Source organism: Triticum dicoccoides, chromosome 6B (genome assembly GCF_002162155.2).
Source record: "Triticum dicoccoides isolate Atlit2015 ecotype Zavitan chromosome 6B, WEW_v2.0, whole genome shotgun sequence".
Taxonomy (NCBI): domain Eukaryota; kingdom Viridiplantae; phylum Streptophyta; class Magnoliopsida; order Poales; family Poaceae; genus Triticum; species Triticum dicoccoides.
In genome coordinates this window covers 101,019,487-101,047,156 of record NC_041391.1, presented here as the reverse complement: position 1 = coordinate 101,047,156, position 27,670 = coordinate 101,019,487, and the positions used below count along the sequence as shown (strand labels likewise).

General features: G+C 41.4%; 2 protein-coding genes across 3 annotated transcripts; both read left to right on the top strand.

Annotated features, from left to right (window-relative positions):
- Nucleotides 1–224: 224 nt before the first annotated feature.
- LOC119325223 lies at nt 225–3,386 on the top strand. The gene is made up of 2 exons (XM_037598972.1): nt 225–333; nt 1,962–3,386. The coding sequence occupies exons 1-2, from the start codon at nt 331–333 to the stop codon at nt 3,198–3,200; spliced, it is 1,242 nt and encodes a 413-aa protein (XP_037454869.1). The 5' UTR covers nt 225–330; the 3' UTR covers nt 3,201–3,386.
- A 7,341-nt stretch (nt 3,387–10,727) lies between these two features.
- On the top strand, nt 10,728–24,729 carry LOC119320242 (vacuolar protein sorting-associated protein 8 homolog). Of its 2 annotated transcripts, none has more exons than XM_037594372.1 (21): nt 10,728–12,226; nt 13,882–14,175; nt 14,270–14,512; nt 14,635–14,767; nt 14,862–15,001; nt 15,090–15,723; nt 16,229–16,293; nt 16,373–16,474; nt 16,675–16,817; nt 17,621–17,676; nt 18,034–18,680; nt 18,782–18,972; nt 19,090–19,381; nt 20,405–20,692; nt 20,780–20,889; nt 21,590–21,920; nt 22,463–22,867; nt 23,246–23,483; nt 23,588–23,628; nt 24,153–24,279; nt 24,363–24,729. In XM_037594372.1, the coding sequence occupies exons 1-19, from the start codon at nt 10,799–10,801 to the stop codon at nt 23,611–23,613; spliced, it is 5,766 nt and encodes a 1,921-aa protein (XP_037450269.1). In that variant the 5' UTR covers nt 10,728–10,798; the 3' UTR covers nt 23,614–23,628; nt 24,153–24,279; nt 24,363–24,729. The 2 variants fall into 2 exon arrangements, with proteins under 2 accessions (XP_037450269.1, XP_037450268.1); XM_037594371.1 differs by having other exon boundaries at nt 24,150–24,279.
- The last annotated feature ends 2,941 nt before the right edge of the window (nt 24,730–27,670 follow it).

Genomic DNA, 27,670 nt, shown 5'->3' with positions numbered 1-27,670 from the left:
ATGTGTTGTGAAACACATCTCGTGACAACTGTGACTGACCCAAATTATTTTGGCATGAATAAAATAATATTATTGCCTTTTCGATATGTCAATAAACTTTACAACAGCTACTAGAAAATGTTAAGAAAATGCCAAAAGTGTGTGCAATACAAGTAACGTCATAATAAATTACCTACAACTATTGGCAATATAGTCCCTCAATTCCAAACGCCCCTGCTCTCCATGGCATCTCCCCTTCCCACCCATGGCCATGGTCCAATCCCCAGCGATACCCAAGCCGGTGACTTCTACACCTCCTCGCCTCTCGACAACCAGGGCACTAAGGAATTTATGGTAAGTTGTAACACCGCCTTACCCCTTCTATCTGATTATTCTTAATTGGGACTTCAGTTAGTTGGGGAAATCGATTCTTTACCTAATGGATCAATCCTTTTGGTAGATCTATATTTTCTATGTAAGAACATGCAAATATGTAAATGTTTCTGCATGTTCTTGGGGGTAGGGGTACTATTTGATCTTCTTCCAGATTGCAATTTTTCCTAGCCAGTTTTTTAGCTCTTTCTAGATTGGTTATTTATCAGTTGCCTGAAAATCACAATTGGGCCAGTCTATTTCATGTTGGATAGGTGGGGGATTTGCCCCATCGAGGCCGATCTAGGACCTCCATAGAGATGATGACGAGGGTTGATTGGTGTGGGTGGGGAGGGGAGGCATTTTGCTTCCACTTGGATTAGGCAAGTGCGGATCTCGAGAAGGGAGGGGTCGGATAGGACCTTGCTGGTTGTGCGACATGGGAGAGAAACCGGGGCGGTGGGAGGATTCGTGCACTCTGTTCGCCTGATCCATAAAACAACTAAATGTAGAGGAAACAATCTAGTTATTCATTTCGAATCTGATGCCTCAAATCTAATGGGCTCAAATGGTTTTTTAACTGAACCATAGGGAGGCCCGTTTTATATATATGAAGAAGGTTGTTTTGAACTTATTTCTCTAATTTATCAAATCTTTGTAATGTAGTTTATCCCCTGGATGCAAATTTGGGACCTTGGGAGTACCCTCTGACCCTCCTTAGTTCAACCAAATGAACTAAGTTTTCATATTCACATTACTTTTGATTTTTTTTAGTTCATTTGATTGGACTGAAGGTATTAAATTTGCGTGATTAGTTTCTTACGTGATCTAAAAACTACAAATGTTTGAAAACACTTGCCTCTGATGTTGACCTCTACATGTTTTTTATTCTTTAAAATCACCTTAGTATTTTCTTTAAAATTATTTTTGGCACTTCTTTCTTCGGCTTTACCTAACCATTGTTTTTTCTAGCTGAGCCAGTTTTCATACTAGAGTTCTAAGGTGTTCTGAAAAATACAAATCTTCGGTAATATGTACATACTTAATTCTGATTCCAACCTGCCATTGCTTGACCATGTACATGAAGAAATGTGACTTTGTCAACATATTTTATTTCACAGAACACTCACTGGCTTTCTCATCTAAAAGAAATAGGATATACTACAGTGAGTAGCTCATTCAAGTTAGGCAATTGCACAAGAAAATTATAAGACCATTATTCCTTACTAGTTATACATACTCATGATGTTGTTGGTGGTGTCAGGGGACATGATCGTATTTTCTCTCTTAGGGCATGCGCCTTCTTTTCAAAAACATGTTAGCTTAATTAGTTCTAGTTACAACAAATAGATGGTACTGACTTTACTGCATGGTTTTGCTGTTGTCACCAAGTTCAAGAAGCATAATATATATTTGATTAATATGAAGTGTGAGGCTAGATAATATTGTCTACTAGTTATTTTTGATATAATGTGTTGTTTTACTAGTTTCCTACTCAAATCTAATGCTTTGTGGTCGCCTTTGGTATAATAGTACTTCTGGGAGCATGTTCATTACAATTTTATATACTCTGCTAAACTATTAATCACATGTCTTGTCTTCTCTTATAGACTTGCATGATGGAGGTTGCACAGTTTGGACCTTGGTCAGATCTTCCACCAGAACTCTTGGGCCTTGTCCTTAAGCGCCTCCCTTCTTTAGCCGACCGTGTTCGCCTGAGAGCAGTTTGTCACCCATGGTGCTCCAATAGTATATTGCACACCCTTCCCCTCCCATTCCCCTGGCTCACCCTCCCTGATGGAACCTTCCTCAGTATCTCAGGGAACGAGGTTCACCGCTTGCCTCTACCACATGGTGCTCGATGGCACGGCTTAATTGACAAGAGATTATTACTCATGAGCAGTGATGGAGTATGTTCATTATTGGACCCTTTCTCAAAGATGACACTGGGTCTTCCTAATATGGTCACCATTTGGCAGAGCGAGATAGATGATCGTACTGAACGGACTCATGTAACAGTTTCCTATAAGTTGGTGGAGCCCTCAGACATGGAATCATCAGAGAAGTTTGTTGTTGCTGCACTAATCCCTAACAAAGGTTATTCCCCCAATCTTTGTATCATCCAACCGCCTGCTACATCTTACACATTCAAGGGTGTACGTAATTGGGACCGACATATCTTACTGGACTTTGGATTCTTCCATGGAAGGTTCTATGTGGTGTCTGAGTTTTACAAGCTTTTCACCATTGATTTTGGCGAGAACCTTTGTGGTGGTCCAAACATCAAATGCGTAATTGACACTATTGGCGATTATCTTCGATCACCTGCATACTTTTGTCAGCGTGGACTATTGCTGTATTTAGTTGAATGTGGTAATAAACTACTGATGGTTCAACGGTTTACACACTGCTCACATTCCTCACAGGGTTTCAGTAATGACTATACTGGTGGATTTACGGTCCTTGAGGCGGACTTGCAAACCAACCCTGCTCAGTGGAGAATGGTAAGTGATCTTGGTGGTCATGCACTCTTTCTTGGCAGGCAAAGCTCCAAGGCTGTGCCCGCAGGAGAATGCAGTGGATCCCAAGAGGATTGCATCTACTTCATCTGTGACTATCCTTGTCCAAAGTCTTCTACAAATCCTCTTCATGATGCTGGTATATACAACATGAGAAACGGGATGATCATGCCATTGCATTCAGGGAGTGCTGCAATACCGCAACGCCAAGCTGGCCAGTGGGGCTCACATGGTTTTTTCCTCCTAAAGTTGTATGATCAAGCCCAACATTGTTTGTTGATCTTTGTGATCAACCAACCTGCCTGGGTTCGTCTTCTATACCTTGCTTAGTACTTATGATGGTGTGCACTTTGAACTTTCAAGTCTTGTGATTGTCTTAATGGGATTGTGTCATCGAATGTTTAAGTCTTTCGTTGTAGAAACTTTGAAGTTTCCTCTTTGTGGCATGTACTTGTTTAAGTCTTACGTGGTGGAAACTTGATGTTTTATGACCAACCAAGGATGGTTTTTTAAGCTTTCTAATCAACCAACATGTATGGGTCCTGCCTATGTTTTATCGTACTGATATGTTGTTGTATGATTCTTAATTAGTATGTGTTTTGGGGGGTTTAATTAGTATTAATTGAATGCGCGTGTGTTACTACGAGAAAATTTAGTAAAGAGACAACTAAATAAAATGACTAAAATCATATTGTATGGTACATGTTATGACGATTGTGCTTATTTATTGGAGGGAGTAAAGTGCACAAACCCTGATTGACAAAGACTTGCTCCTTTCCGTATAAGTTCCACCCATATTTATTACGGCTTTGCCCAAGTTCATATTATGATCAGTGGAAAGCAACACCCATGTTTTCCTATTCACGGCTTGTGAAGCTCGTCCATCATTGTGTTATGATTCGTGCAAAGCAACATGCATGCTTTCATTTAGGGTTCTAGTTTCCGCTACTAATGTGCGTCTTAGGGTATCTTCAATACAGACCCTCAAACCACCCACATCCATCCGGACTGCATTGTTCGGGCATGTTTTGTCATCTTACGTGGCCGTGTATCTGCCCGCTGCCCAGCATATATGGACATCTTTTTTCGCGCAAACCGAAAGCATATCAGGGGCTTTGCAGCTGTCCGGACTACTACCGCACGCTTCCAACAACCCTGGCCCATCCCAAACCCTTTTCCTCACTCATGCCCTTTCTCGTCTGAAGTGGTTAGCGCCGCTCCAGAGCGACAACACCACATTCATGCCGGCGCACAATTGACTCAACCTCTCACTAGAACTGGCATTGAAGCGGCGCTTCGGCCAAGAGTGTCGCCCGCTGCACGCACCTTCGCTCCGCATTAAACGACATCCGCCCGCCTACCTCTGTTAAACCAGTGTGTCTGCCGAGAAACCGGGGCGCCACATGTCCGTCCGCATGTCGGACGACATTAAACACCTCGCCTCATGGCGCCTGGCATAAGCCCGATATTTGAACGTGGCCAGACACTGGGTAACAGACGCACCATACCTTCGCTCTCCATATCCTCTTTGTAGAACACGCCATGGCCTCGTGCTCCAAAGCCCTGTGGGTTGGCATCTCAAGGAGCTCTCCGGCATTGCAGCCACTAGGTGGCCTACCGAGCCAGCCTGGCTTGTCGGGAAGCTCTTCGGAGCAGACAACACCGCCCTTGCCGGTCCAGGCCGGCATCACCATGGATTGTGCTCTCCAGGATAAGTTGTCCTACGTCGCCGCCTGCCAAATCCACTTCAAGCGATGGCGGCACCGTGTCGACAGGCAGAGAAAAAAAAGCCATGTTCGTGGAGATTGATGCGGCGGCAGAGGAATTTGAATGGGGCACCAACGACGACGACGCCAAATCAGCGGCGCCCAAGCCCCGCCGCCACAACTACAAAGTTTACACGTCTGCGACTGCAGCCGACAATGAGGAAAGGTATACCTCTTGGAAATATGCCCTAGAGGCAATAATAAATGATTATTATCATATTTCCTTGTTCATGAAAAATGTTTATTACCCATGTTGGATTGTATTGACCAGAAACTTAAATATAGATGTGATACATAAACAACATTGTGTCCCTAGTGAGCCTCTACTAGACCAGCTTGTTGATCAAAGATGATTAAGATTTCCTAACCTTATACATGTGTTTTAATTTGATAAAGTGGTCACATCATTAGGAGAATGATGTGATTGATAGACCCAACCATATGCTTAGCATTACATCGCATCACCTAGTTTATTTGCTACAACTTCTTCACGTCAAGTATCTATTTCTTAGACCATGAGATCATGTGACTCCCGAATACCGAAAGAATACTTTGTGGGTTATCAAACGCCACTTCATAACTGGGTGATTATAAAGATGCTCTATATGTATCTCGAAAAGTGTTTGTTGGGTTGCATGGATCGAGACTGGAATTTGTTGCTCCGTATGACGGAGAGATATCTCTAGGCCCTCTCGGTAATACAACATCGTGAATAGCTTGCAAGCATGCGACTAATGAGTTTAGTCACAGGTATGTTGTACTCCACCCATCCCAAATTAAGTGGCTCAACTTTGTACTAACTTTAGTACAAAGTTGATTCACTTATTTTGGGACAGAGGGAGTATTACGGAACGAGTAAAGAGACTTGCCAGTAACGAGATTGAACTACGTATGGCGATGTCGACGATCGAATCTCCGGCAAGTAACATATCGTCGGACAAAGGGAATTGTATACGGGATTAACTGAATCCTCGAAATCGTGGTTCAACCAATAATGATCTTTGTTGAATATGTGTGAGTCAATATGGGAATCCAAGTCCCGCTATTGATTATTGATCGGAGAGGAGTCTCGGTCATGTCTGCATGTTCTCAAACCCGTATGGTCACACACTTAACGTTCGGTAACGCTACGGTGGTATTGGGATATTCATATGGTGAAGTCTGAAAGTAGTTCGGAGTCCCGTATGGGATCCAGTACATCACGAGGAGCTGCAGAATGGTTTGAAGGTCAATATTTATATATGGGAAGTCATATTTAGGGTTCTAGAAAATGTTTGGGATTTTTGGATATTGTACCGGGAAGGTTCTAGAAGGTTCCGAAATGGGCCACATGCATGGGGGGCCCACATGGACATGGGTAGTTGGGCAAGGCCCCACACCCCTATTCTAGGCGCACCAAGATCCCCCTAAAAGGAATAAGATCATACCTGGAAGGGATAAGATCAAGATCTCTAGAAAGGGGGATATTGATTAGTGGGGAAGGAAAGGAGGGGATTTCCTTCCCCCCGTTGACCAACGACCCTAGGGACTTGGAGGGAAAGCCACCAGCCCCCCTACCCCACGCATATATAAAGGTGGGGAGGCGCAGGGGGCAGCATCCCTTACAGCCTTGGTCGCCGCCTCTCCCTAACTCCTTCCATCTCCTCCGTGCAAACACTTGGCGAAGCCCTGCTGCAGTTCTGCTGCCACCACCACCACCATGCCATCATGATGGCCTAGAGCCCATCTACCTCTCCACCCTCCCTTGCTGCATCAAGAAGGCAGAGACGTCACTGAGTCGTAGGTGTGCACACCTCAGAGGTGTCGTTCATTCAGCGTTGGATCACACCTCAGAGGTGTCATTCATTCAGCGTTGGATCAGATTGGATCGCGAAGGGAGTACAACTACGCCAACCACGATCTCTAGATTGTTAACACTTTTGGTCTACAAGGCCACAAGGGTATGTAGACCCCCCCCCCTCTCGTTGTTAGCATCTCCATAGAATAGATCTTGGATGTTTCATACGATTTTTTTTGTTTTCCATGCAACCTTTCCCAATAAGACCATGGGAAGCCGCCGCCGCTTGGGTCCCAAGAAGGTCACCACCACCATATTGCCAGGTTACACAACCTGCCTCTTCGCGGGGGCATAGGCCACCGCGACCGTCTTCTCCCACCTAAAAGCTAACCACTAATTCGGTCTTTGCGGAGGGGAGGCTATTCTTCCCCTCCCGCTAAAGCATTTAGCTCTAGGGCTCACGACCGGCCAGTGATCTTGCTGTCGGACACGGGGAAGACATGTCATGGCAAACGGGCTCCACCTCGACCGCAATAGACTAGGTTAGAATATCCTATGCTAATCCGATATTGTTTTGTCGAAATATGTCTGAAATGTAAATGTTTTCGTTTAGTTTATATTGAAATCATCCAATTTGTTAAAATTCACTTTAATTTGTAATGTATGCGGTCAGGGTTTGATGGCGGCTTCCGCATCAGTGTCCATGGACTGGTCCCCACCGATCCGCAGATGAATATGGTGTCTAGTTTGGGAGGCCAACATTCGAGATGCCCTTATTAGCTTTACTTTTGGTTTGGAAGGATCCTTTCCGCTTTTTTCTCGTTTCTTGCCTTACATAGTTCCCCCCTACGAGACCTGGCCATGGTGGTTCCTGGGGCAGCTATGCATTATTTGCTTTTTCCCTTCATCTTTCTCTTATTATTTATGTTATACTTTTCATTTATTATTTCATGCTTCTTTATCAGCAACCACCATAAAAAAAGCCAAGTTTGCGGAGATTGATGCGGCGGCGGAGGAATGTTTTCTCAAGTTTGTGAACATTTTTGAAAATCATGCACAAGTTTTCAAAAATTGCAAACAATTTTTGAATTCTGATGTTTACTGAAATACAGTAACAGTTTGCAAATTGATAAAAAAAATCATATCCGTGAACATCCTCTACAAGTTTAACCGTGGCTACCTAGGCCATCGCTCAGGCTATCTGCAGATTTGCAGTGGCTGGCAAGTGGGCCATCTTACTGTGGTGTATCATGTATGTCAGATTCTGCGCAATGTACCACTGGATGTGGCCCCGGTTGTGTGGTAGAGCTGGCTGCATTTGGGCCTGCTGTGTGCGGTCTCATCAATGACCAACCCACGAGCTTCCATTCCAATAGAAAAAAATGGGTGGCGCACGGTTTCCATCAATTTTGTATGTTTTTTCGCGGCACAGTTTCCTTTGGTTCTTTTGACTGTTTCTTTTCTCTTTTTTATCTGGTTTTCTTTTTTTGGCATTCCTTGATTTTTATGGTTTTTTCTGATTCATTCATATTTTTCAAAGTTTTAGATATTGTTCAAAATTCATTAAAACCTTTATAAATTCACTATATTTTTACTTTATTAACATCTTTTAAAATCCATGAACACCTTTTTTAAATCTATGATTTAAAAAAACAAAGAGCATTTCAAAAATCTAAACTAGGTTTTCCAAGAGCTGGGAACATGGCTTTTTAAACTGGTTAGATATTTTTTATGTTGTAATGCGGTTTTCAACAGTCTTTTACTAGCCAGGTACACAATTTTGTCAACCAAGTTTTTCATAGCTAGGAGCATGGTTTTCTTCAATTGGTTTATTTTTCTTCGGACACAGCAACTTCAGATTTTTCTTTGAGTGGGAGCCGCCCATGTGGATGTTTCGGGGGCAACCCATCGCTAAAGGCGACGAATAGGATCTTCTATATACACGAGTGCTTCAATAAGACAATATAGGGCACAGGAAAGGGTTGGGCACATATGGCCACATGCGCCCATGGTTACTTCCATTTTTTTCTTTCATTTATCACAATTGCAAAAAAGGTATATACATTTTTTTCTCACATGAGCTATAGAGGAAATGTAAAGTGTATACTTCAAAAGATTGTTTATCTTGTTTTTAAAATGTGAATGTTTACAAAAAATATGCATGTGCTTTTAGAAAATGTTCATGTAAAAAAACATTAATGTGTTAAAGATGTTCGTGCGATTAAAAATGTTCATGTGTTTTTTAAAATGGTTATGTGTTCAAAAGATGACCGTGCATTTCTAAAATGTTCACATGTCGAGAGCAGCGATTAGGTGCCCAGGCTCATCTGCACCCGTGCTGAAGAACAAATTTAAAACAAATAGTAGAAAAATTCAAAAAATTCCGGTAGATAATTTGGTCCATGAGGTCCGCTCCAAAATTCAGATCATTTGGACATCTGGGTAGCTCTCGGCAAAAAAAAAAACAAATTTGGGGTCTGTAAAAAAGTTTTCTTTTCATGTACTATTTCGGACTCTTTTTTTTGCTAAGTGCGACTCATATGTCCAAATGATTTGAAATGGGGAGCGCACCTCACGCATCAAATTATCTACTATGCAAATATTGGATTTTTTATGAATTTTTTGAGAATTTTTTCTTGATAGGTACTGATGAGTCTGGGCTCAGAAACGGATATTGGTTACATGTCTAATTTGCATGTGCTTAAAAATGTCCACACATTAAAAATGTTTAGGTATTTTGTAAAGGTGGGAAATAAAACTACAAAATGGAAAACAAAGATTAAACTGAAAGAAATTTGGCAGAAATGGCAGAGAGCCAAAAGAAAACTATGCGTGTGTGGCGCTAATGTGAAAAGTCACCGAAATGTACGGTCATGCGCATGAATTCTTCGCATGTGCGATTAGGCTATTATTTTCCGCGTCAGGCGGAGAACATGATTTGCCCCCATCACAAAATATTCATAACCTAAGGGGACACATAGGCCATGAATAGGATCTTTCGGATAAACATAGACAAATGTTCAAATCCACCATCACCAACAATGCATAACCCAAACCTACATAAAATGTACATGGAGAACATGGTTATAGCTGGGCGGGGCAGAGCGCACCTTTTTGTCTAGTTTTTTGAAACCCGAGAACATTTTTCTAGTTCATGAGATTTTTCAGAAGTTTAAGAGCAATTTTTCAAATATGCGAATCTTTTATGATTTTGTGAACATTTTTTGAATCGACAAACAATTATTGAAATTGGGGAACAAGTTTTTAAATTTACCACCATTTTCTGAAGCATGGATATTTTCAACAAAAATCAGAATATTTTTCAAATTCATGAACATTTTTATTTCGTGATTTTTTTGAAATTAGGATCCGTTTTCAAACTCATGAATTTTTTATAATCTGTGAATATTTTTAAAAATGTGTATTTTTTGAAAAAAAATTCTCCATGAAATAAAAAAATAGTATTAAAAGGATGAAATGGAAAAACTAGGCGTGCAGGCACAAAAGGGCATGCGGGTAACCAGAGGGTGCGCGTTTGGGCAACTAGGACCGCACTATGTGCGAAATGGGGCGAGCTCCAAATCAAGCGCGGAGGATGAAGACGAGCAGCTCTCCCTCGGCGGCGGCGCAACGAGTAAATGGGGTAGGGATTTGACGAGAAAAATCCACGTTTCAACCCTCAACTAGCCTTCGATTTTATAACCCTTATCTTTGAAATCGGTCGAATTGCACCATCAAATTGGCACAACGTTCAAAAAATAACCCTTGACTTTATTCTGAGCTGGTCAACTGGTTTTGACCGAGTAAAAAGCTGACTAGGTAGCCAACTCAACAAACATGCTAGAAAAACTGACTAGGTAGCCAACTCAACACTAGTTAACCAACCCAAAACTGAGTCAAAGATTATTTTTTGAACTATGTGGTAACTTGAGGGTGCACTTCGCCCGGTTTCGAAGATGAGGGTGATAAATCAAACCGACTGGTTAATTCGGGATTGAAATGTGGAGTTTTCTCGGATTTGACACAGAGATGAGATGAGATGTATGCCGTCATCTTGTTCGTGGATAAGCCATTCTCAGCGAACGTTTTTTTCCCTGGCGTGGCAACAATCCCCTGCTTTAAGATTCACGCTCTCATCCAATGGTGGATGACGCGTTACGATTCCGGATAGCATTTCTCTTTTTCTTTTGAGGATATGTGATCTGGGCTTAGGACACGAGCCTTTCGAGCCCGCGCAGTGCGTATGGTCTCGGCCCGTGCAGGCCTACTTGGCACCTGACGGACTCTGAGTCTCTGATACAACCGAAGCAACATCGGAACCGAAAGCATCCCAACTCCCAAGCTCCGCACCACCGCACCTCGGCGAGACGGCGACCATCTCCTTCATGCCGTCGTCGTCGCCGGCGATGGCAACCCAGCCACCGCCGCGGCCACCGGCTCAGGAGCTCGACCTCGACGCCTTCCTCCCGTATTCTCCCGCCTCCTCCTCAGCCTCCGACGCCGACGCCGATCACCGCCGCGCCGTCGACGACCTGCTGCTCCTCCTCTCCTCCTCCGACTCCGAAGGAGACGACGAGCCAACCCGTACGCCCGCCACCAACCTCAAACCCCTAACCAGTATCAAAGCCCCACCGCCGCCCCCTAAACCTTCTCCCCCATCTCCTCTGCCATCGCCTTCCGCTTCGCCCGGGAGATCCACATCCGCATCGCCGTCGACGACGCTCTCCTCCCTCGTCTCGAGAACCTTCTCGAGCAACGCTGCTTCCTCGTCCACCTCCTCGGCGAGGCCGCTCCCCTCGCTCTTCCGGGGTGTCCGCCCCAGCCCCAAGCCCGGCGCCGCCCTGGCCGCGGCGGCAGCCGCGTCCCGCGCCGTTCTCACCCCGCACGCCGCTGCAATTAAGTCGCGGCGCACCGCCTCCGCGCCCATCGATAAGCTCCTCGACGAGGGCTCCGGCTCCGAAGCCTCCGAGGGGATCCTTTCCACTGGAAATCTCGAAGCAGAGGAAGTAGCTGAGAAGGTCAGTGAGGAAGTGGTTGCTAGGGTGACCGAGGAAGCTGTCGGTGGGAGTGGGGATGAAGAATTGGAAGAGGACAAGCACGGGGAAGTGGGGACTGAAGAGAATTCCGAGCCCTCCGAATTGGTGGACCTAGGCGATGTCGATTCTGTTGCTGTGGATAATGTCAATGAGCAGGAGCAACTTGGGGGCGAGAATTTGGCAGAAACATATCAAGCTGGGAGTCAAATTGGGCTTGTTGATGAAGAAAATAGTGATGAGCAACTTAGTGACGGAAATTTAGCGGAAGCTGGTGAGATTGTGGATCAAGATGGGTCAGTTTCCGAGGAAAAGACCGATGATGGTCTGGAAGTTGAACTTTCTGGCACTGATTTGGAAGAGCAACTGGAATCTGAGAGCATCATTGATAAGGTGATTGAAGAGAGGTTGGAGATCAGCAGGATGGCTGAAAAAAATGCGGAGAGAAGGCCGAAGGTACCGATGAAACCATTGGAGCGGGCTGAGGAGCTTGAGAAGAGACAGGCCTCATTTGGGCAGCACTGGGAGGAGGGAGCAGCAGCGCAACCCATGCACCTGGAGGGGATTGGGAAGGGGCAACCAGCTATTGGTTACATGCAGATTGAGGTGGACAACCCAATAACTCGTGCCATGTCATCTCCGTCTTTTAGACAGGACCATGGCTCTCCCCAGGTCTTAGCAGTACATAGGAGCTATATTGCCATGGGCATGTCCACTGGATCTGTTATCATCGTCCCAAGCAAATACTCCATCCATCAAGCTGATGATACAGATGCAAAGGTTAGTCATTGCCTCCTTGGTGCTGGCGTGCATATTGCTTGTTTTGGTCAATACACTATATGGTTTAGTGGCATGCTTCACATGTTGGACTTCAAGATGTTTCAGTATTATGTGGTATAGACTTGAAGATGATTCATTAGATAACACTGAGTCGTAGACACTACTTGGGGTCACAATTTTGCAAGAGTTTTAGGCATCACTTGGTGTTACGGTTTGCCGGACTTCACACCTTCCTTGACTTGAAGAGAAATTTGAGAGGAAAAAAGATGTGGTCATACCAATTTTACTGGGATGACCATACATTGTATTTGTGTACCATCATTCTGAAATAAGTCTTGTGATCAGGGTTGCACTTACATCTTGTATAATGAACTCAATCCAGATTCAGTGTGTTGCAAATAATGATATTGAACTTGACATGCAAACATGGCATTTAGGTAGAATTTCAAAATCATACAGAATCTTAGATTTGGAGCAGAAACTAAGGTCCCCACAAGGAATCTGCTCAAGTGGCTCATTTGTCATCTGAGCCCTATTAACATGACCGAAATTCCAGTTGCTGCTATGCTATGCATCAGTGGCAGTAACACATTGGAATAAATCTGCACAGTGGAGCTTTGTTATTTTCGGTAATCCATCTGGTTGTTTAATAGGGAACAAAGAAGAAAACACTACATGCAGCACAGAATATAAAAAATACTCATCTGTTGCTGTACATTGGGATTGTCAGCAGGACTATGCATCACCCTGTCAGATCTGTGTGTTTTATGGTGTTGCCAGAAGTTGACCATGTGGGGTTTATGTGCACACCAAGTTTTTTGTGAGGCCTATTCCCTGTTCTCATACTTATGTCCAAAGTTCACTAAGGCAAGGCTGTGGAAAATAGGCCAAACAGTACCACATCCTTCATAGTGGGGCCCACTTATAGTCTTTAGCAGTTCATGGCAACAAAAGAAGACAAGGGTTACCTTGGTATTTTTATTAGATGGCTCCGTACTCAAATATCCATACATTTAAAGCAACTATTCCTTTGTGCCAGAATCTAATCATGCCAACTTTGGTTGATTTGCCATAATTTCTATTTAAAAAGCTGATTGATTGTATGACATTGATTGCCATGCCATACATAAATGGTAGGAATAATTAGATGCATCCAGATGTTTCAGATGATTATGATACATCTCTATGTTCTTTTACGAACAAGGAACTGGAAGAAACTGTTTTTTTTAATGTTTAGCTCGCCCAAATCATCAAGGCACTTTTAACTTCTTGTTCCACAGTTCACCAGTTAATCTCTGCACAATTGACCCTTGTGTTCTCTTCTCTTGCTTGCTCGCTGAAAATTAATATTTTTCCAAGATAGTACATGAACTTGAAAAGTAATCTCCTGGATTGGGGTGTACTGCACATTTCATGTGTTTGTCAGTCATATAATAATTCAATGACTGCACATATAGCTATTAATCTTATAAGCCTGTAGCCATTTGCTATTCAAAAATCTTGTTGGACGAACTCAAATGTGGAAAATAATAAAACCGTAATGCTGGTTATGATTTGAAATGAGAACAGTTGTTGTAGATTAGTGGTTCTGATGTCCTGGGAATTGTATGTCACTTTGATTTTTCGGTCTGTAAAGATTGCTTTTATTATTTCAGATGCTGTTCTTTTGGAACCAAGGTGAGAAAACCCAATCACCAGTGACTGCCATGTGCTTTAACCCGCAAGGGGATCTTCTGCTAGTAGGATATGGTGATGGTCATATGACAATTTGGGATGTACAGAAGGCTACTGCAGCAAAAGTCATATATGGTGAACATACAGGAGCTGTAGTGCATGTTTGTTTTATCCGCCAATCTAAAGCCATCACTGGTGATTCAAAAGGGCTTGTTCTTCTGCACACATTCTCTATTATCCCTGTCATTAATCGCTTGACTGTTAAGGGAACTCAGGTGACATCATTCTTTCCATTGTACACATATTAACCCGCTTGATCCCCTTTTAAATATATGACTGCTCTGACAAAACATAGCTACACTTTGCCAGCGCCTTTTTGATGGAAACACTGGAATCGTGCTCTCAGCCTGTCCTCTTCTAGCGGATGAATCCTTTGGTTCTGGCAACTCATCTACGCAGGTCAACCTACCAACTTCCTCCAGTGGTGGTCTTGGGAGCATGATGGGTGGTGTAGTTGGAGTAGATTCTGGATGGAAGTTTTTCAATGAAGGCTCTTCTCCATTGGAGGATGGTGTTACAGTCATGTTCATTATGCATCAACATGCTCTTGTGGTACGGATGATATATTTAATAATGGAAACATTTTATAATTTTTTCACTATCTGTTATCTTGTGAACTCACAATTACCGTGACTCTTTTACTGATTTACGATGTTATGTGTTTCTCCTGTTAGGTTAGACTCCGTACCAACATTGACCATGTTGAACATATTGAGACCTTTTCTAGACCAGAAGGAGCACGCGAAGGGTCAATTGCTTATGCTGCATGGAAATACACATCGTCCTCCACTGATTCGTCGCCAATTGGTAAGATTAGACCTCCTTAGACATTGGCAATGATTGGTAGTTCCTTATATTGGTAAATTTTAGTTTGTTGGGCTAAAAATTGACAACACTATAGATGAAGAGCGAGTATCTTGGCTTGCGCTTGCATGGGACCGTCAAGTACAAGTTGCAAAATTTGTTAAATCAAAGATGATCAGACATAAGGACTGGAAGCTTGATAGTGCCGCTGTTGGCGTTGCCTGGTTAAATGATCAGGCATGCAAAAGTCTCCCCTTTTGGTTATTCTTTTAGTCTATGTCTTCTTCCCAGTTGTAAAATCAAATTACTTTTTTTTTCCATTCAGATGTTAGCTGTCCTTAACTTGAAAGGGCAGCTCTGTTTGTTCTCAAAAGATGGCAGTGAGCTTCGCAGGACTATCTTTACTCTTGATGGTTTTGTCTTCGATGACAGCATACTGTACCATACACATTTTTCTAACAGGTTTGGCAACCCTGAGAGGCATTTTAACAACTCAGTAGCAGTAAGAGGTGCTACAGTATATATTCTTGGCCCAAGCTTTCTTACAGTTTCGCGGCTTCTTCCATGGAAAGAGCGGATTGAAGCACTAAAGATGGCTGGTGATTGGATGGGTGCACTGGACATGGCAATGAAGCTTTATGACGGTCACACACAGGGTGTTGTTGATCTTCCGAGAACAGTTGATTCTATAAGGGGAGCCATAATGCCGTATTTAGTAGAGTTGCTGCTATCATATATAGGTTATGTCTTTGAATATATTTCAATTGCATTGTCAAATCATACTGGAAAGGGGGGAGCAGCAGATGGCCTGATAGACGCCGATAGATCCCTGCTGACACAGAGAGAAGAACAATATGCTCGTGTAGGAGGGGTTGCAGTCGAGTTTTGTGTTCACATTGGACGGAATGACATCTTGTTTGATACAGTCTTCTCTAAGTTTGTTGCTGCCCAAAGTGGAGGTAGGCTTGTTCTAATTAACTCATAAGAACTAGCAACCTTCTTATTTTGCTTAACTCTGATGTTTATTCTGTTCATGCTTGAAGTTGATGCTATCCTCCCTTCCGTGTTTAATACATCTTTCTTTAGATCATTTGTTGATACATCCTGTGGTCCTCCTATTTTTTTCTCTACAAGAACGCAAAGGAAGATACTTTCCTGCTTCCGTTCTAAGTTGCAGGCATTCTGTAAATCTCTTTTGATGGATGCTTTAATGGGCTCTAGTTGCATAGCCAGGCATTTTTTTCCTAATTTTATTGCTTTGACTCCATTTAATTTGGAATAATTTTATTTGCACTTTTGAAGATTCCAGTCTTTAAAGGAATATTCTGGAGGATTATATTAATTTTCATGCTGTATAGTATAAGAAATGTTTTGCGTATGTCGCTGATAAGGTTGTGCACGCACAAGTTTCTGTTATTAAATTACTGCTATAACTTGAAAAGGCTGACATGACATAAATAACAGGTATATTTCTGGAGGTACTAGAGCCATATATATTGAAAGATATGCTGGGTTCTTTACCCCCTGAGGTGAGTGCCACCGAGGATTTTCTAGTGTTAGCACATGAATTTGCAAATGATTATACATTTATGCCAATTTGATTTGTAGATCATGCAAGCTCTGGTGGAGCATTATAGTGGCAAAGGATGGTTGCAGCGAGTCGAACAATGCATTCTTCATATGGATATTTCATCACTGGATTTTAATCAGGTATACATAAAAGTTGCATCCAAGTAGTGTAAGAGGTACATTTGTAGACCTTTATCAGACATGTTTCATTGTCATTGTTTACATTCATTGACCAAGAAAAAACCCTTCTCAGTATCTTCTGGTACCGTTTTTGTAGTTTGGACTAATGTGTTGTACGATTATGCATCCACATGACATTGTTCTACTTGTTCCGTATGCAGGTAGTCAGACTGTGTCGTGAGCATGGGTTATATGGTGCTCTAATTTATTTATTTAACCAAGGGTTGAATGATTTCCGTACACCTCTAGAGGAACTTCTATCTGTCATCCAGAATGCTACTCGAAAAGATGCTACTTCTACTTGGTATGTCATACTCTTGCCAGTAAGAGTTGTATTAAACTCGCTCATAATCAATCACCTTGCTCGTATAGATGAGATAATATTACACATTATGTTCAAGTTATTGATATGTGATTTGAGCATACTTGTGTTATTCTGAAGTTCCTGATTGAATATCTGTTCTGGTAAATTGATCAATCAGAATTTGATAATTTTCTTAGCATTAGTTACTTGGTTATCATTGCAATTTACATGAATCTTTATCATTGCAATTTACATGTTCTGGTAAATTGATCAATCAGAATTTGATAATTTTCTTAGCATTAGTTACTTGGTTATCATTGCAATTTACATGAATCTTTATCATTGCAATCTACATGTTCTGGTAAATTGATTAATCAGAATTTGATAATTTTCTTAGCATTAGTTACTTGGTTATCATTGCAATTTACATGAATCTTTATCATTGCAATTTACATGTTCTGGTAAATTGATTAATCAGAATTTGATAATTTTCTTAGCATTAGTTTCTTGGTTATCATTGCAATTTACATGAATCTTTATCATTTGCAATTTACATGAATCTTCATTTGAAATGCATCTTTGTGTTTCCCCTGAGATTTCTCTATGACATGCATGAGTGTGAACAAAAATGTTGATACTAAGCAAAAAACATCCCATGCTTTCAAAGTGCTTGGTTAGACTTGCTTGATTTTGTTTGATACTGCTAGCGGCCTAGTTTTGTATATGCAATTGGTGTTTCTTTTAGAATATAATACTAGTGCTATGTGGAAGGCCAGTATCTTACCATATTTTCACTTTAACAGCTACAGAATGCTTGTTTATCTGAAGTATTGCTTCCAGGGCCTAGCATTTCCTCCAGGTTAGTAATGGAAGCCATTCACGGCATGTTTTTTACTATTTCATAAATTCTATGCTAGTTTAATGTTGACCTTAGACTGTTTTTCCTGTGCTGTTGGGCTTTTGGTGGGCCTTGAATCTGGTAGATTGTAAAATGTGTTAGTAAAACTATGTCCTTCAATTGTGATTTTCTAAAATTGGAAAGTTTAGATTTTACTATAAGGTGCGGGTGTTGTGTCATCTTCTCGGGAACATCTGCATACTTCCAACAGGATTATGTTCTGAACTAGGAATACATATGACATGCTAATGCTATGTAGGATCCTCTTATAAGATAATTCAACTCCATGATATGTTATCACATGATCTATTTTTGCAGGGCATGGAATAATTCCCCGAGCTCAGCTTCATGCAGTGAGAAAAGAACTTCTGCAATTCATGCTCGAGGACTCTAAAATGCTCACTTCTGAAGTATTTAAGGGTTTTAGTTCTTCTTCTGGAAAATGCCCAAACATATGCTATCTACTATGGATGGATACGGAAGCTACTTTGGAAGTTGTCAAGTGTGCTTTTGCACAAGAGAATTTGGAACCTACTTCTAGTACTCTTGATTCATCTGTATCTAAGGATGAAGAAGATACTGATATTGAAAGCCCAGATAGTCAAAATATTTTGTTACAAAGTGTAGTTGACACCATCATCCGTATTGCTGGTTTAGAAAATGAGGCGATCCATTCCGTTGTTGTGGGTACTGCTGAGTCAGAAGAATCGGAACTTTGGCCTTCAGTGAGTGACTTCGGTCATATCATTGAATTCGTGTCCTTTTTTGTTTCCCATAAAAGGGCAAATGCATCTCAAAGAGTTCTCAAGCACATTCTTAAATACCTCACGTCATCCACTACATCATATGATGATAAAAAGATGCCACCTCAGAAAGAAGTTCTTCAGCTCTTCAACGTGGTTTCTCAAACTGACTGGAATTCTGATTATGTGTTGAATCTTTGTTTAGATGCCCATTTTCATCAGGTTTGTCACTACTACCTTTGGAAAGTTCACCTCTATAATATAGCCCTGCTGCTCAAAAATATCTTTCAGCCTATGACTGTAAATGTATTGTTACTATACAGGCCTGTGGCATGATATATACAGCCAGAAATCAAAATTTGGCTGCTTTAGATAGTTACATGAAGGATACAATGGAACCATACCATGCATTTATCTTCATCAACAAAAAGTTACTTCAATTGGCAAGTGATGAAGCTTTGTCGTTTCGTTCCACAGTAATATCTCGTTTTGCTGAGCTAGTCAACCTAAGCAGGTGAGCTTGTTAATTAATGTTTTAACTAGTAATATTCTTCCCCTTTAAACTTTCACTTGCTGGCTTGTCTTTCTACCGAATGTGCTCAATTTCTCTCCTATTCTTTCATTTTCTTAGGGAGTGTGCATTTGTCTTGGTCATTGATCATTTTCACGATGAGATCCAGCAAATATTGGCAGAGCTTCATTCTGATCACCGCAGCCTCTTTCTTTTCTTGAAAACTGCAATCGAAGTACACTTGTCAGGAAAACTTGACTTCAGTGAACTTACTGCCATAAACTATGAAATTGTTGAAAGTCTGTACTCTGGCGAACTCGAAGATTATCTCCAGAGATTATCAAATCTCCCAAAGTTGTTTGACCGCAATCCTATTTCTATGACTGATAAGTTAGTTGAACTCTATCTGGAGGTACGTTTTTTGACAGATTTTTAACATCAGTATATTCGAAATGGAGCTTTTTGACCATAATGAAATACCTTTGGTTGGAGCCTTAAGCCATCAGTGTAGACTTTAGTAGAGCCTTTCACCACTATATTGTCACAAAAGTTGTACTGGGAGAACAATCTATGGGCAACTGGTAGTGCAGTGATTTGCCATAACCGTTATATTGAATCATTGAGCAGTATGTGCTTTGCAAATACAACACAGACATAGCTGCTTTTTACAGGCTTTGGTGTTAGTAGCACTCCCTTGTTAGACATATCAAGCAATATTCCAAAGTTGCTTAATGTTAACCATTATTAATGTTCCAAAAGGCGATGTTAAACATTGCCTACTCACTAGCCGGAGCCTGGTTATAGTTCACCTCTAGGCAGTGGTCTTCGGCGACCTTCGAGGAGCGCCAGTGTTGAATCAGCACTATTTTGAACCTTGGCCATTATACTGCACAAAATGTTCTAATCTGAACAAACTATCAGCAGTTGGTTGAACACTAAGTCAATATCATGACATGAAACCAAGAAGCAAAAATTTCCTTGCAACTAAGGTACGGCCATCAGGTACTTCACATGGACTTCGAAGTCTGATGGTATCATTGCATCCTTGTAGTTGTATTTGGCTGAACTTGGGCGCAGTTTGTACTTCAGGTCTAGAGTTGATTGTTTGGTTACAATGATTGAGTCCTGGTGAGATATCATGGTTGGAAAAACCAGAGGATTCCTCGAGAACATATTTGTGGGCAGTATTGCACTTTAGTTTTTTGGAGCTTTAGACTCCAATATTATATTTGAAGCTGTTGTTGTCAAACCAATATGTCAATTGCTATTTCTTCATTTTGTTACGGTGAATGGTACAAATTTTGCCACTTTTCTGAAGAGGTGCAAAGTTGATCTTACTGATGCAATTTGTTAGGTTGAAGTTTTTTTAGTGGCAGCACATGCTTTGCCAGATCATCATCCTTTTTTTGTTAATCAAATACGCCTTCTTGCGCAGCTTCTGTGTCAGTATGAACCAAGGTCAGTTCTGAAGTTTCTGGAGACTTTCGATAGCTACAGATTGGAGAGGTGTTTGCTCCTTTGTCTAGATTATGGAGTTACAGATGCTGCTGCATTTCTGCAAGAGAGGGTTGGTGATGTTGCGAGCGCGTTGGAACTTGTTCTAGCTGGACTAGATGAGAAAGTTAACCAGTTTATCGCTTCAGTGGAAAATGTGTTCTCTCGGACATCGTCTAAGAGTATCTCTGAAATTGAGCAACCAGACATTGTTCTAAACATGAGCGAGGTTCTTTTTCTTGTGCCCATTGAAATACTAACCTATATTTGTATCCTCTGTTGTATAGTTGGTAACATATTTGATATTCTCATTCAGGCTCGTCCTGTGCTTGATGTGTTACGTTCCTCCATTGGATTGTGCCAAAGGAATTCACAGCGTTTAGATCCAGAGGAGTCTCAGTTACTTTGGTTTCAACTTGTTGACTCGTAAGTTGTGCCAATATATAGTTATATACATAAATACTTTCTTTTAAAAACATTTCTCACTGCAATGTATTGGCATTTTGTCCTATTATTTGGATCTATAACTAGAAATTTGATAGTCGTTGCTGGTTTTTGTTAGTAGTGATATGTTATTTGGCAGATGTGAATCATGTGATATGGTTATCTTTTCACTAGTAATTTAGCATGTGCACTGTCCAAATATCCACCTTAAGGCATCATCTCTATTGGTCATTGGCCTGGGGCACTGCCACAGGAGCTGCGCATGGACAAGTGAGAGTATAACATAGGATTAATTAAATCTCACTTAAGTGATGATTAACTTTCCACTCTCTTGTAACTGATGCAATTCTGAGGTAATTTGCAGGGGTAGAATTTAATTTGTGAGTCTGATCTCATGGATGCTTAAAAACATTTGGATCACACCCTACTTGTACCTTGTATAGTTGTACAGATTGCTAGGAATATGATCCTAAAATACTGACTGCTGATCTTATGCCATTCCCGAAACTAATACTGTTCAATTATCTCAAGCAAGGCTTATTATTAAATACTGATAGATATCTGTCAAGCAGTGTAAAGTATTGTTGCACTTTTAGTTTGTTGAGGGGCCATCATATCAGAATATCCCTCTATCGTGCTGGTAGATTCAATTTCTGCTAATGCCATTATGTTGTTGGTGCAGTTTCTCAGATCCACTGAAAAAGTTGTATGGAAGCAAGGTTGTAAATGAAAAAGGTTGTTGGTCCGTGGGTGGTGAAACAACAAATGGACATCCAGCAGGCAAAGGATTCTCACAAAAAATGGTGAATTCAGCTTATCAAAGGTGTTTGAATACTCTGCGGAGAGTTTTCTCACAATTTGTTGGAGAAATAATTGAGGCAATGGCTGGGTATATACCCCTGCCAGCAATTATGGCAAAGCTATTATCTGACAATGGAAGTCAAGAGTTTGGTGATTTTAAACTTGTCATACATAGAATGTTGTCTATGTATCTCTACGAAAAAAGAATACTGGTACACACATACTGATTTTCCTTCCTTTGCCGTTTACTTAGTAAGTATAACATGCATGGCGTTTGATGCTTTGCAAAACACCAATCACTGGGCAATAGGCCATTATCTTTGACATAACAAATTACATACTCCATTGCAATAGAGCAGAGTTGTTACATTATGTCAAGTTGATTTGTATCCCTTGTCCTGAAGCTTCAGTGCTTAAAGTGATTGAAAATAACCCAAGGCTTTTAATATTACATTTTTTAGCTAAATTCATGAACCAAGTGCCGTAAAGTGCTTATACACTTTATGGATCAATTAACATATTCCTACTGATCTAACTAGTGTCAAGGCAATGATATCTTGAACTAATTTTTTAATTTGTTCAATTAAATGTTGTTTCTTCAGTATTTTCTTGCAATAGTTCCTATTCTATATGGAAGACCAGTTAAGTTAACTATGGTGAAACGAGTTCATCACCTTCTTTGGTTATTTTCTTCTGTATTTTATCCAGTAGTAAAAATTATAGCGCCTCTGATACCTTGCGCACCTGCTTGCAGGAAACAGCTAAGTCAGTTATCGAGGATGATTCGTTCTATACCTTGAGCTTATTAAAGAGAGGGGTTTGTCATGGATTTGCTCCACAGACTTTTGTCTGTTGTGTATGCAACTGCTCACTTTCTAAAGAAGGTGCTATTTCAGCAGTTCGAGTATTCAGTTGTGGACATGCAACACATCTTCACTGTGAGTCTGAACAAAGCAAATCATCCAATAAGGATTTTAAAGATGGATGTCCAGTTTGTCTCTCAATGAGTGACACACAAGCCCGGAACAAATCACCTATAATAGCTGAGAATGGGCTATCCAAGTATCCCGTGGTTGAACATGAAGTACCATATGGCGTCCATCATAATCACGAGACAGATCATGTTGAGAGATCTCGTGGGCTTCACCAGATGTCACGGGTAGGAATATCTTGAGATATTTCTTTTCTGCTAGTATAATAAATTTCTCTATTATTACCAGGCGCTTTCCAAAAACTTGACTTGTGATATTTGGAAGCCCTGGTCCAGTTATAACTTGTGATATCTCTCTTGTAATGATTATAATATTACATCCCTGTTTTAGTTATCTGTGTTAGATCTTATATCAGCTGTGTACTTGGTTATGCTTTGGTCAGTGATATAGAATTTAGTGTCCACTCTAATACTTTAAATTTTGTTAATAAAAAATCTAAGTTAATTTCTAGTTTCTCAATGGTGATAAAATGGATCTGGCCCTATACTCTGTACTTCTATAGTATTACTTGCTAAAGTTTTTTGCCATGATATTTCCTTTTGCAGTTTGAAATACTGAACAATCTCCAGAAAGGTCAGAAGTCTTTTCATATTGAGACTGTACCCCCGTTGAAACTTTCTCCGCCAGCCATATATCATGAAAAGATACAAAAGAAAGTAAGTTTGGTGGGAGAATCCAGCAGACAGTCAGTTAGAAGTGAAAAACCACAGAAAATATGGCACATGAAGGAGCCAAAATCAAAGAAATCAGGGAATTGGCTTCCACCAAAGTCAAGCATATTCAGTAAGTCTCTGATTCTCTCGGTTGACTGACCAAACATGATCATCACAGCATTGATCTTATCTTCGATTCTTATTTGTCTATTTACCTTTTAATATCTTCTGCAGGTTCTGACAAGAATCAAGTGTGGTAGACTACTGATTGTACGGTATGTAGCTCAGTGAGATTTATGTGCTGGTAATTTTGTTGAGAGTGTTTGTATGCTTCTATCATCTGTGAGATCATCATTGACATTTTTTCTAAATGTCGAGACTTAATAAGATCCCCTCACTAAGCAGATCCAGGCTTAATTTTTTTTCTTGGAGAAAATGATTTAGACTCAATTGACACTGGTGCCTTTTGAGGCACCATATCAATCATCTGCTCAACAACAAAAAAAAAAACTGGTCCCACAAGCACATCACAATGATGCCAAGTTGTGCCTTTGCATTATACAGTAAGATTTCGTTTGTTTTAAACTTGTACAATAAGTAGAAGTAGCTGACATGACACTTTGAAACTAACGGAGAATGTAAAAGAATGCATTTGTTTTAAGGTTTAAATCTGTTACCAAACATATAGATGTGTTTACTTCTATTTACATTCAGTTTCTGTAAATCACAAATGGATACTGAGGTTCTTGTCGTACTGCTCAATAGTGAAGCATTGGATCTTTCTTGTTCTGTGCAGCAGCCAGACTATTTGCCACTACGCCTGTCGAAGCGTCAACCAATCTGATGTGCTGGAGCTGCATAGGATTCTCCTGAGTGATGTGTCCTTGGACTAGCATGGTTCTTCTCTCCTGAGACAATATTCGAAGGTAGAGGATACTTCTTTTTTCATCTTGTAATGATTCGTCCAGGTTCGGTCATCTGGCAATTTATTGTCATCCATCTGTTTCAGATTATTTCTCAGTTAGAAGAAGAATCATATAGGAAGGTGAGACGATAGATGCGAGCGAACCCATGACCATGAGTCTGTAAATTAGAAGACTAACTGAGAAGGAAACTAATTTTGAGGCAGGACAGGGCCCACATTTGCTGAACATGACCCACACACCATTTCACTGTAAATGACTTGTTCATTAATTGTAAAAACCATGAAGGCGCTGAGATGTATAGCTGCAGGAGACACGACGACCAATGTTAGATAAACATAAACAAATATATATCTGATCCAAATGTTGTACAGAGTGACTTGTTCCTTCTTTTTCCCTATGTTTTCTAAAAGCATACATGGCTGCCTTCCTGGTTGAAAAGGCTGTTGTAAACTATTCAGATGTTCTTTTTTTTTTGCTGGTGAACATTCAGTAGGTACCAAAGACCTTGCCTTGGCAGAGGATCATTTTCAGTAGGGATGTAAACTGGGTCCCGTTTAAACCAACTAATGATCTAAAAGTTAAATAATTTTTTTTTTGGGAAAGTAAACTATGGAGCTTGCTAGAGGTAACTAAATGGGACTTGTGGACGCTGCTTATTTGCCATTTACATGCCAGATTTTCAGCTCTGCAAGATTATTCTAGGCTGGGCCAAAATCTCGATCGGCCAACTTTACTCTAGTTTGATTCCGAACGACCTCCGATTATATGGGAATCTGGATCGGCCGACCGATCTCATGCTTCGCCGAACGCTCCCATGTATGCCACGAGTTCTGTGGGGCCATGCAGGGCCTTCAGATTTTTTTTCTCGACCCTGCTCGTTCTATCTCCTCTTATCCCCATTTTCATTCTTCTCCGCGCCGCGAACAAATCAAAGCCCGTACTTCATGTTTGTGCAGTTTTTAATGAGATGCAACTAAAATGTCGGTCAGATGATTTGTTGTTGGCCCTACTTCATGTTTATTTTGCGGGACCCTACTTACTTTCGTTTTCTTGTTTTATAAGTCTCATTTGTATTGTATCCCATCACACGCTTAAATATCGAGGTACATTAAATCATTGCATGTGAAGATTAAAAGAAAACTCATTAATGCATGTAAAAGTTCTTAGTTATTTATTGGTCACACATGCATGCATTGCAATTAATGCATTGGTAAACACAATTGTTTGAGAAAAACGAGCGCATTAATTAAGTAATTTTGCATACTACAAAAATTATTCCACCAGTCATCATCTACCTATGTTGGTGAGATTTTAGAGTTCAGCCCTATAAATCAGAAAGGAGGGAGTAACTACTCCCTTCGTTTCAAAATATAGTGAGTCCTCGGTTTCCATGCTTCAACTTTGACCATAAATTTAACAAACAAGACCGACTGCGGTGGGAGCAAAAGTTCTACCAATGAATTCGTATTCAAAAGAAGTTTTCAATCGTATAATTTTTGCTCCCGCCGCAGTCGGTCTTGTTAGTTAAATTTATGGTCAAGTTAAACCTCGGGAAGCGCGAGCGCACTATATTTTGGAACGGAAGGAGTACTTTAAATCATCTCCAACAAAAGCCCTATAATAGGGCACCAAAAAATACTTATTGGGCACCAAAAGGTTGGTTTTATCAATTTGCAATTCATTTGCTTTTCGAGGATGTACTTGTCGAGTGCCTTGTTTGTTGTTGAGCATTTTCCTCAGCATCATTTCTTCAAGTTTAGGAATTTCTTCACAGCGACGAATGACCACTTCATCATCAGCTATTTCTTCAGTAGGTGTTATTTCACCAATGCCTATTAACTTTATGGATTCCTCATGAGGCATTTCATCTAGCACAGGAGGCATGTGCTCTCTTTGCGAGCCGTTAGTTTCATTGAACCGCACATCTATAGTTTCAACAACCTTGTTGTGATAGGTGTGTAAGACTTAGTAGGCGTGCTAGTCCTGTTGGAAATATGCCCTAGAGGCAATAATAAAGTGGTTATTATTATATTTCCTTGTTCATGATAATTGTCTATTGTTCATCTATAATTGTATTAACCGGAAACCGTAATACATGTGTGAATACATAGACCACAACATGTCCCTAGTGAGACTCTAGTTGACTAGCTTGTTGATCAATAGATGGTTGTGATTTCCTGACCATGGACATTGGATGTCGTTGATAACGGGATCACATCATTAGGAGAATGATGTGATGGATAAGACCCAATCCTAAGCATAGCACAAGATCGCGTAGTTCGTTTGCTAGAGCTTTTCTAATGTCAAGTATCATTTCCTTAGACCATGAGATTGTGCAACTCCCGGATACCGTAGGAATGCTTTAGGTGTATCAAACGTCACTGAGTGGCTATAAAGGTGCACTACATGTATCTCCGAAAGTGTCTGTTGGGTTAGCATGAATCGAGACTGGGATTTTTCACTCCGTATGACGGAGAGGTATCTCTGGGTCCCACTCGGTAATGCATCATCATAATGAGCTCAATGTGACTAAGGAGTTAGCCACGGGATCATGCGTTATGAAACGAGTAAAGAGACTTGCCGGTAACGAGATTGAACAAGGTATAGGGATACCGGCGATCAAATCTCGGGCAAGTAACATACCGATGGACAAAGGGAATTGTATACGGGATTGATTGAATCCCCGACATCATGGTTCATCCGATGAGATCATCGTGGAACATGTGGGAGCCAATATGGGTATCCAGATCCCGCTATTGGTTATTGGCCGGAGAGGTATCTTGGTCATGTCTGCACGGTTCCCGAACCCGTAGGGTCTACACACTTAAGGTTCGGTGACACTAGAGTTGTAATGAGAATAGTATGTGGTTACCAAAGGTTGTTCGGAGTCCCGGATGAGATCCCGACGTGACGAGGAACTCCGGAATGGTCCGGAGGTGAAGATTGATATATTGGATGAAGGGTATTGGAGTCCGGAATTGTTCCGAGGGTACCGTGTGACGACCAGCGTGTCCGAAAGGGGTTTCGGAGGCCCCGACAAGCGTTGGGGGGGGGGGCTTATGGGCCAAGGGGAGGGGGCACACTAGCCCACTAAGGGGTTGTGCGCCCCTCCCACCCCATCTCACGTAACTTGGAGAGGTGGGGCGCCTCCCCTAGGGCAGCCGCCCCCTCCCGTCTTGGGGGCCAAGTTTCCTAGGGGTGGAGGCGCCCAAACCCATCTAGGGTTTCCCCTGTGGCCACCGCCCCTCCCCTAGGGAAACCCTAGGGCGCCTCCTCCTCCCCCTTCCCCCTATATATAGTGAGGGAGAGAGAGAGAGAGAGAGGGCAGCCGCACCCTTACCCTGGCGCAACCCTCTCCCTCCTCCAACTCCTCCTCCTCTTCCGTAGTGCT

Bases quoted from the DNA above. Each gene is read 5' to 3' on its own strand.
- LOC119320242 (XM_037594372.1), top strand. From the start codon at position 10,799: ATGCCGTCGTCGTCGCCGGCGATGGCAACCCAGCCACCGCCGCGGCCA. The intron at 14,768-14,861 runs GTAAGATTAGAC...ACAACACTATAG, and splicing joins CACTGATTCGTCGCCAATTG to ATGAAGAGCGAGTATCTTGG. The intron at 21,921-22,462 runs GTACACACATAC...ACCTGCTTGCAG, and splicing joins TCTACGAAAAAAGAATACTG to GAAACAGCTAAGTCAGTTAT.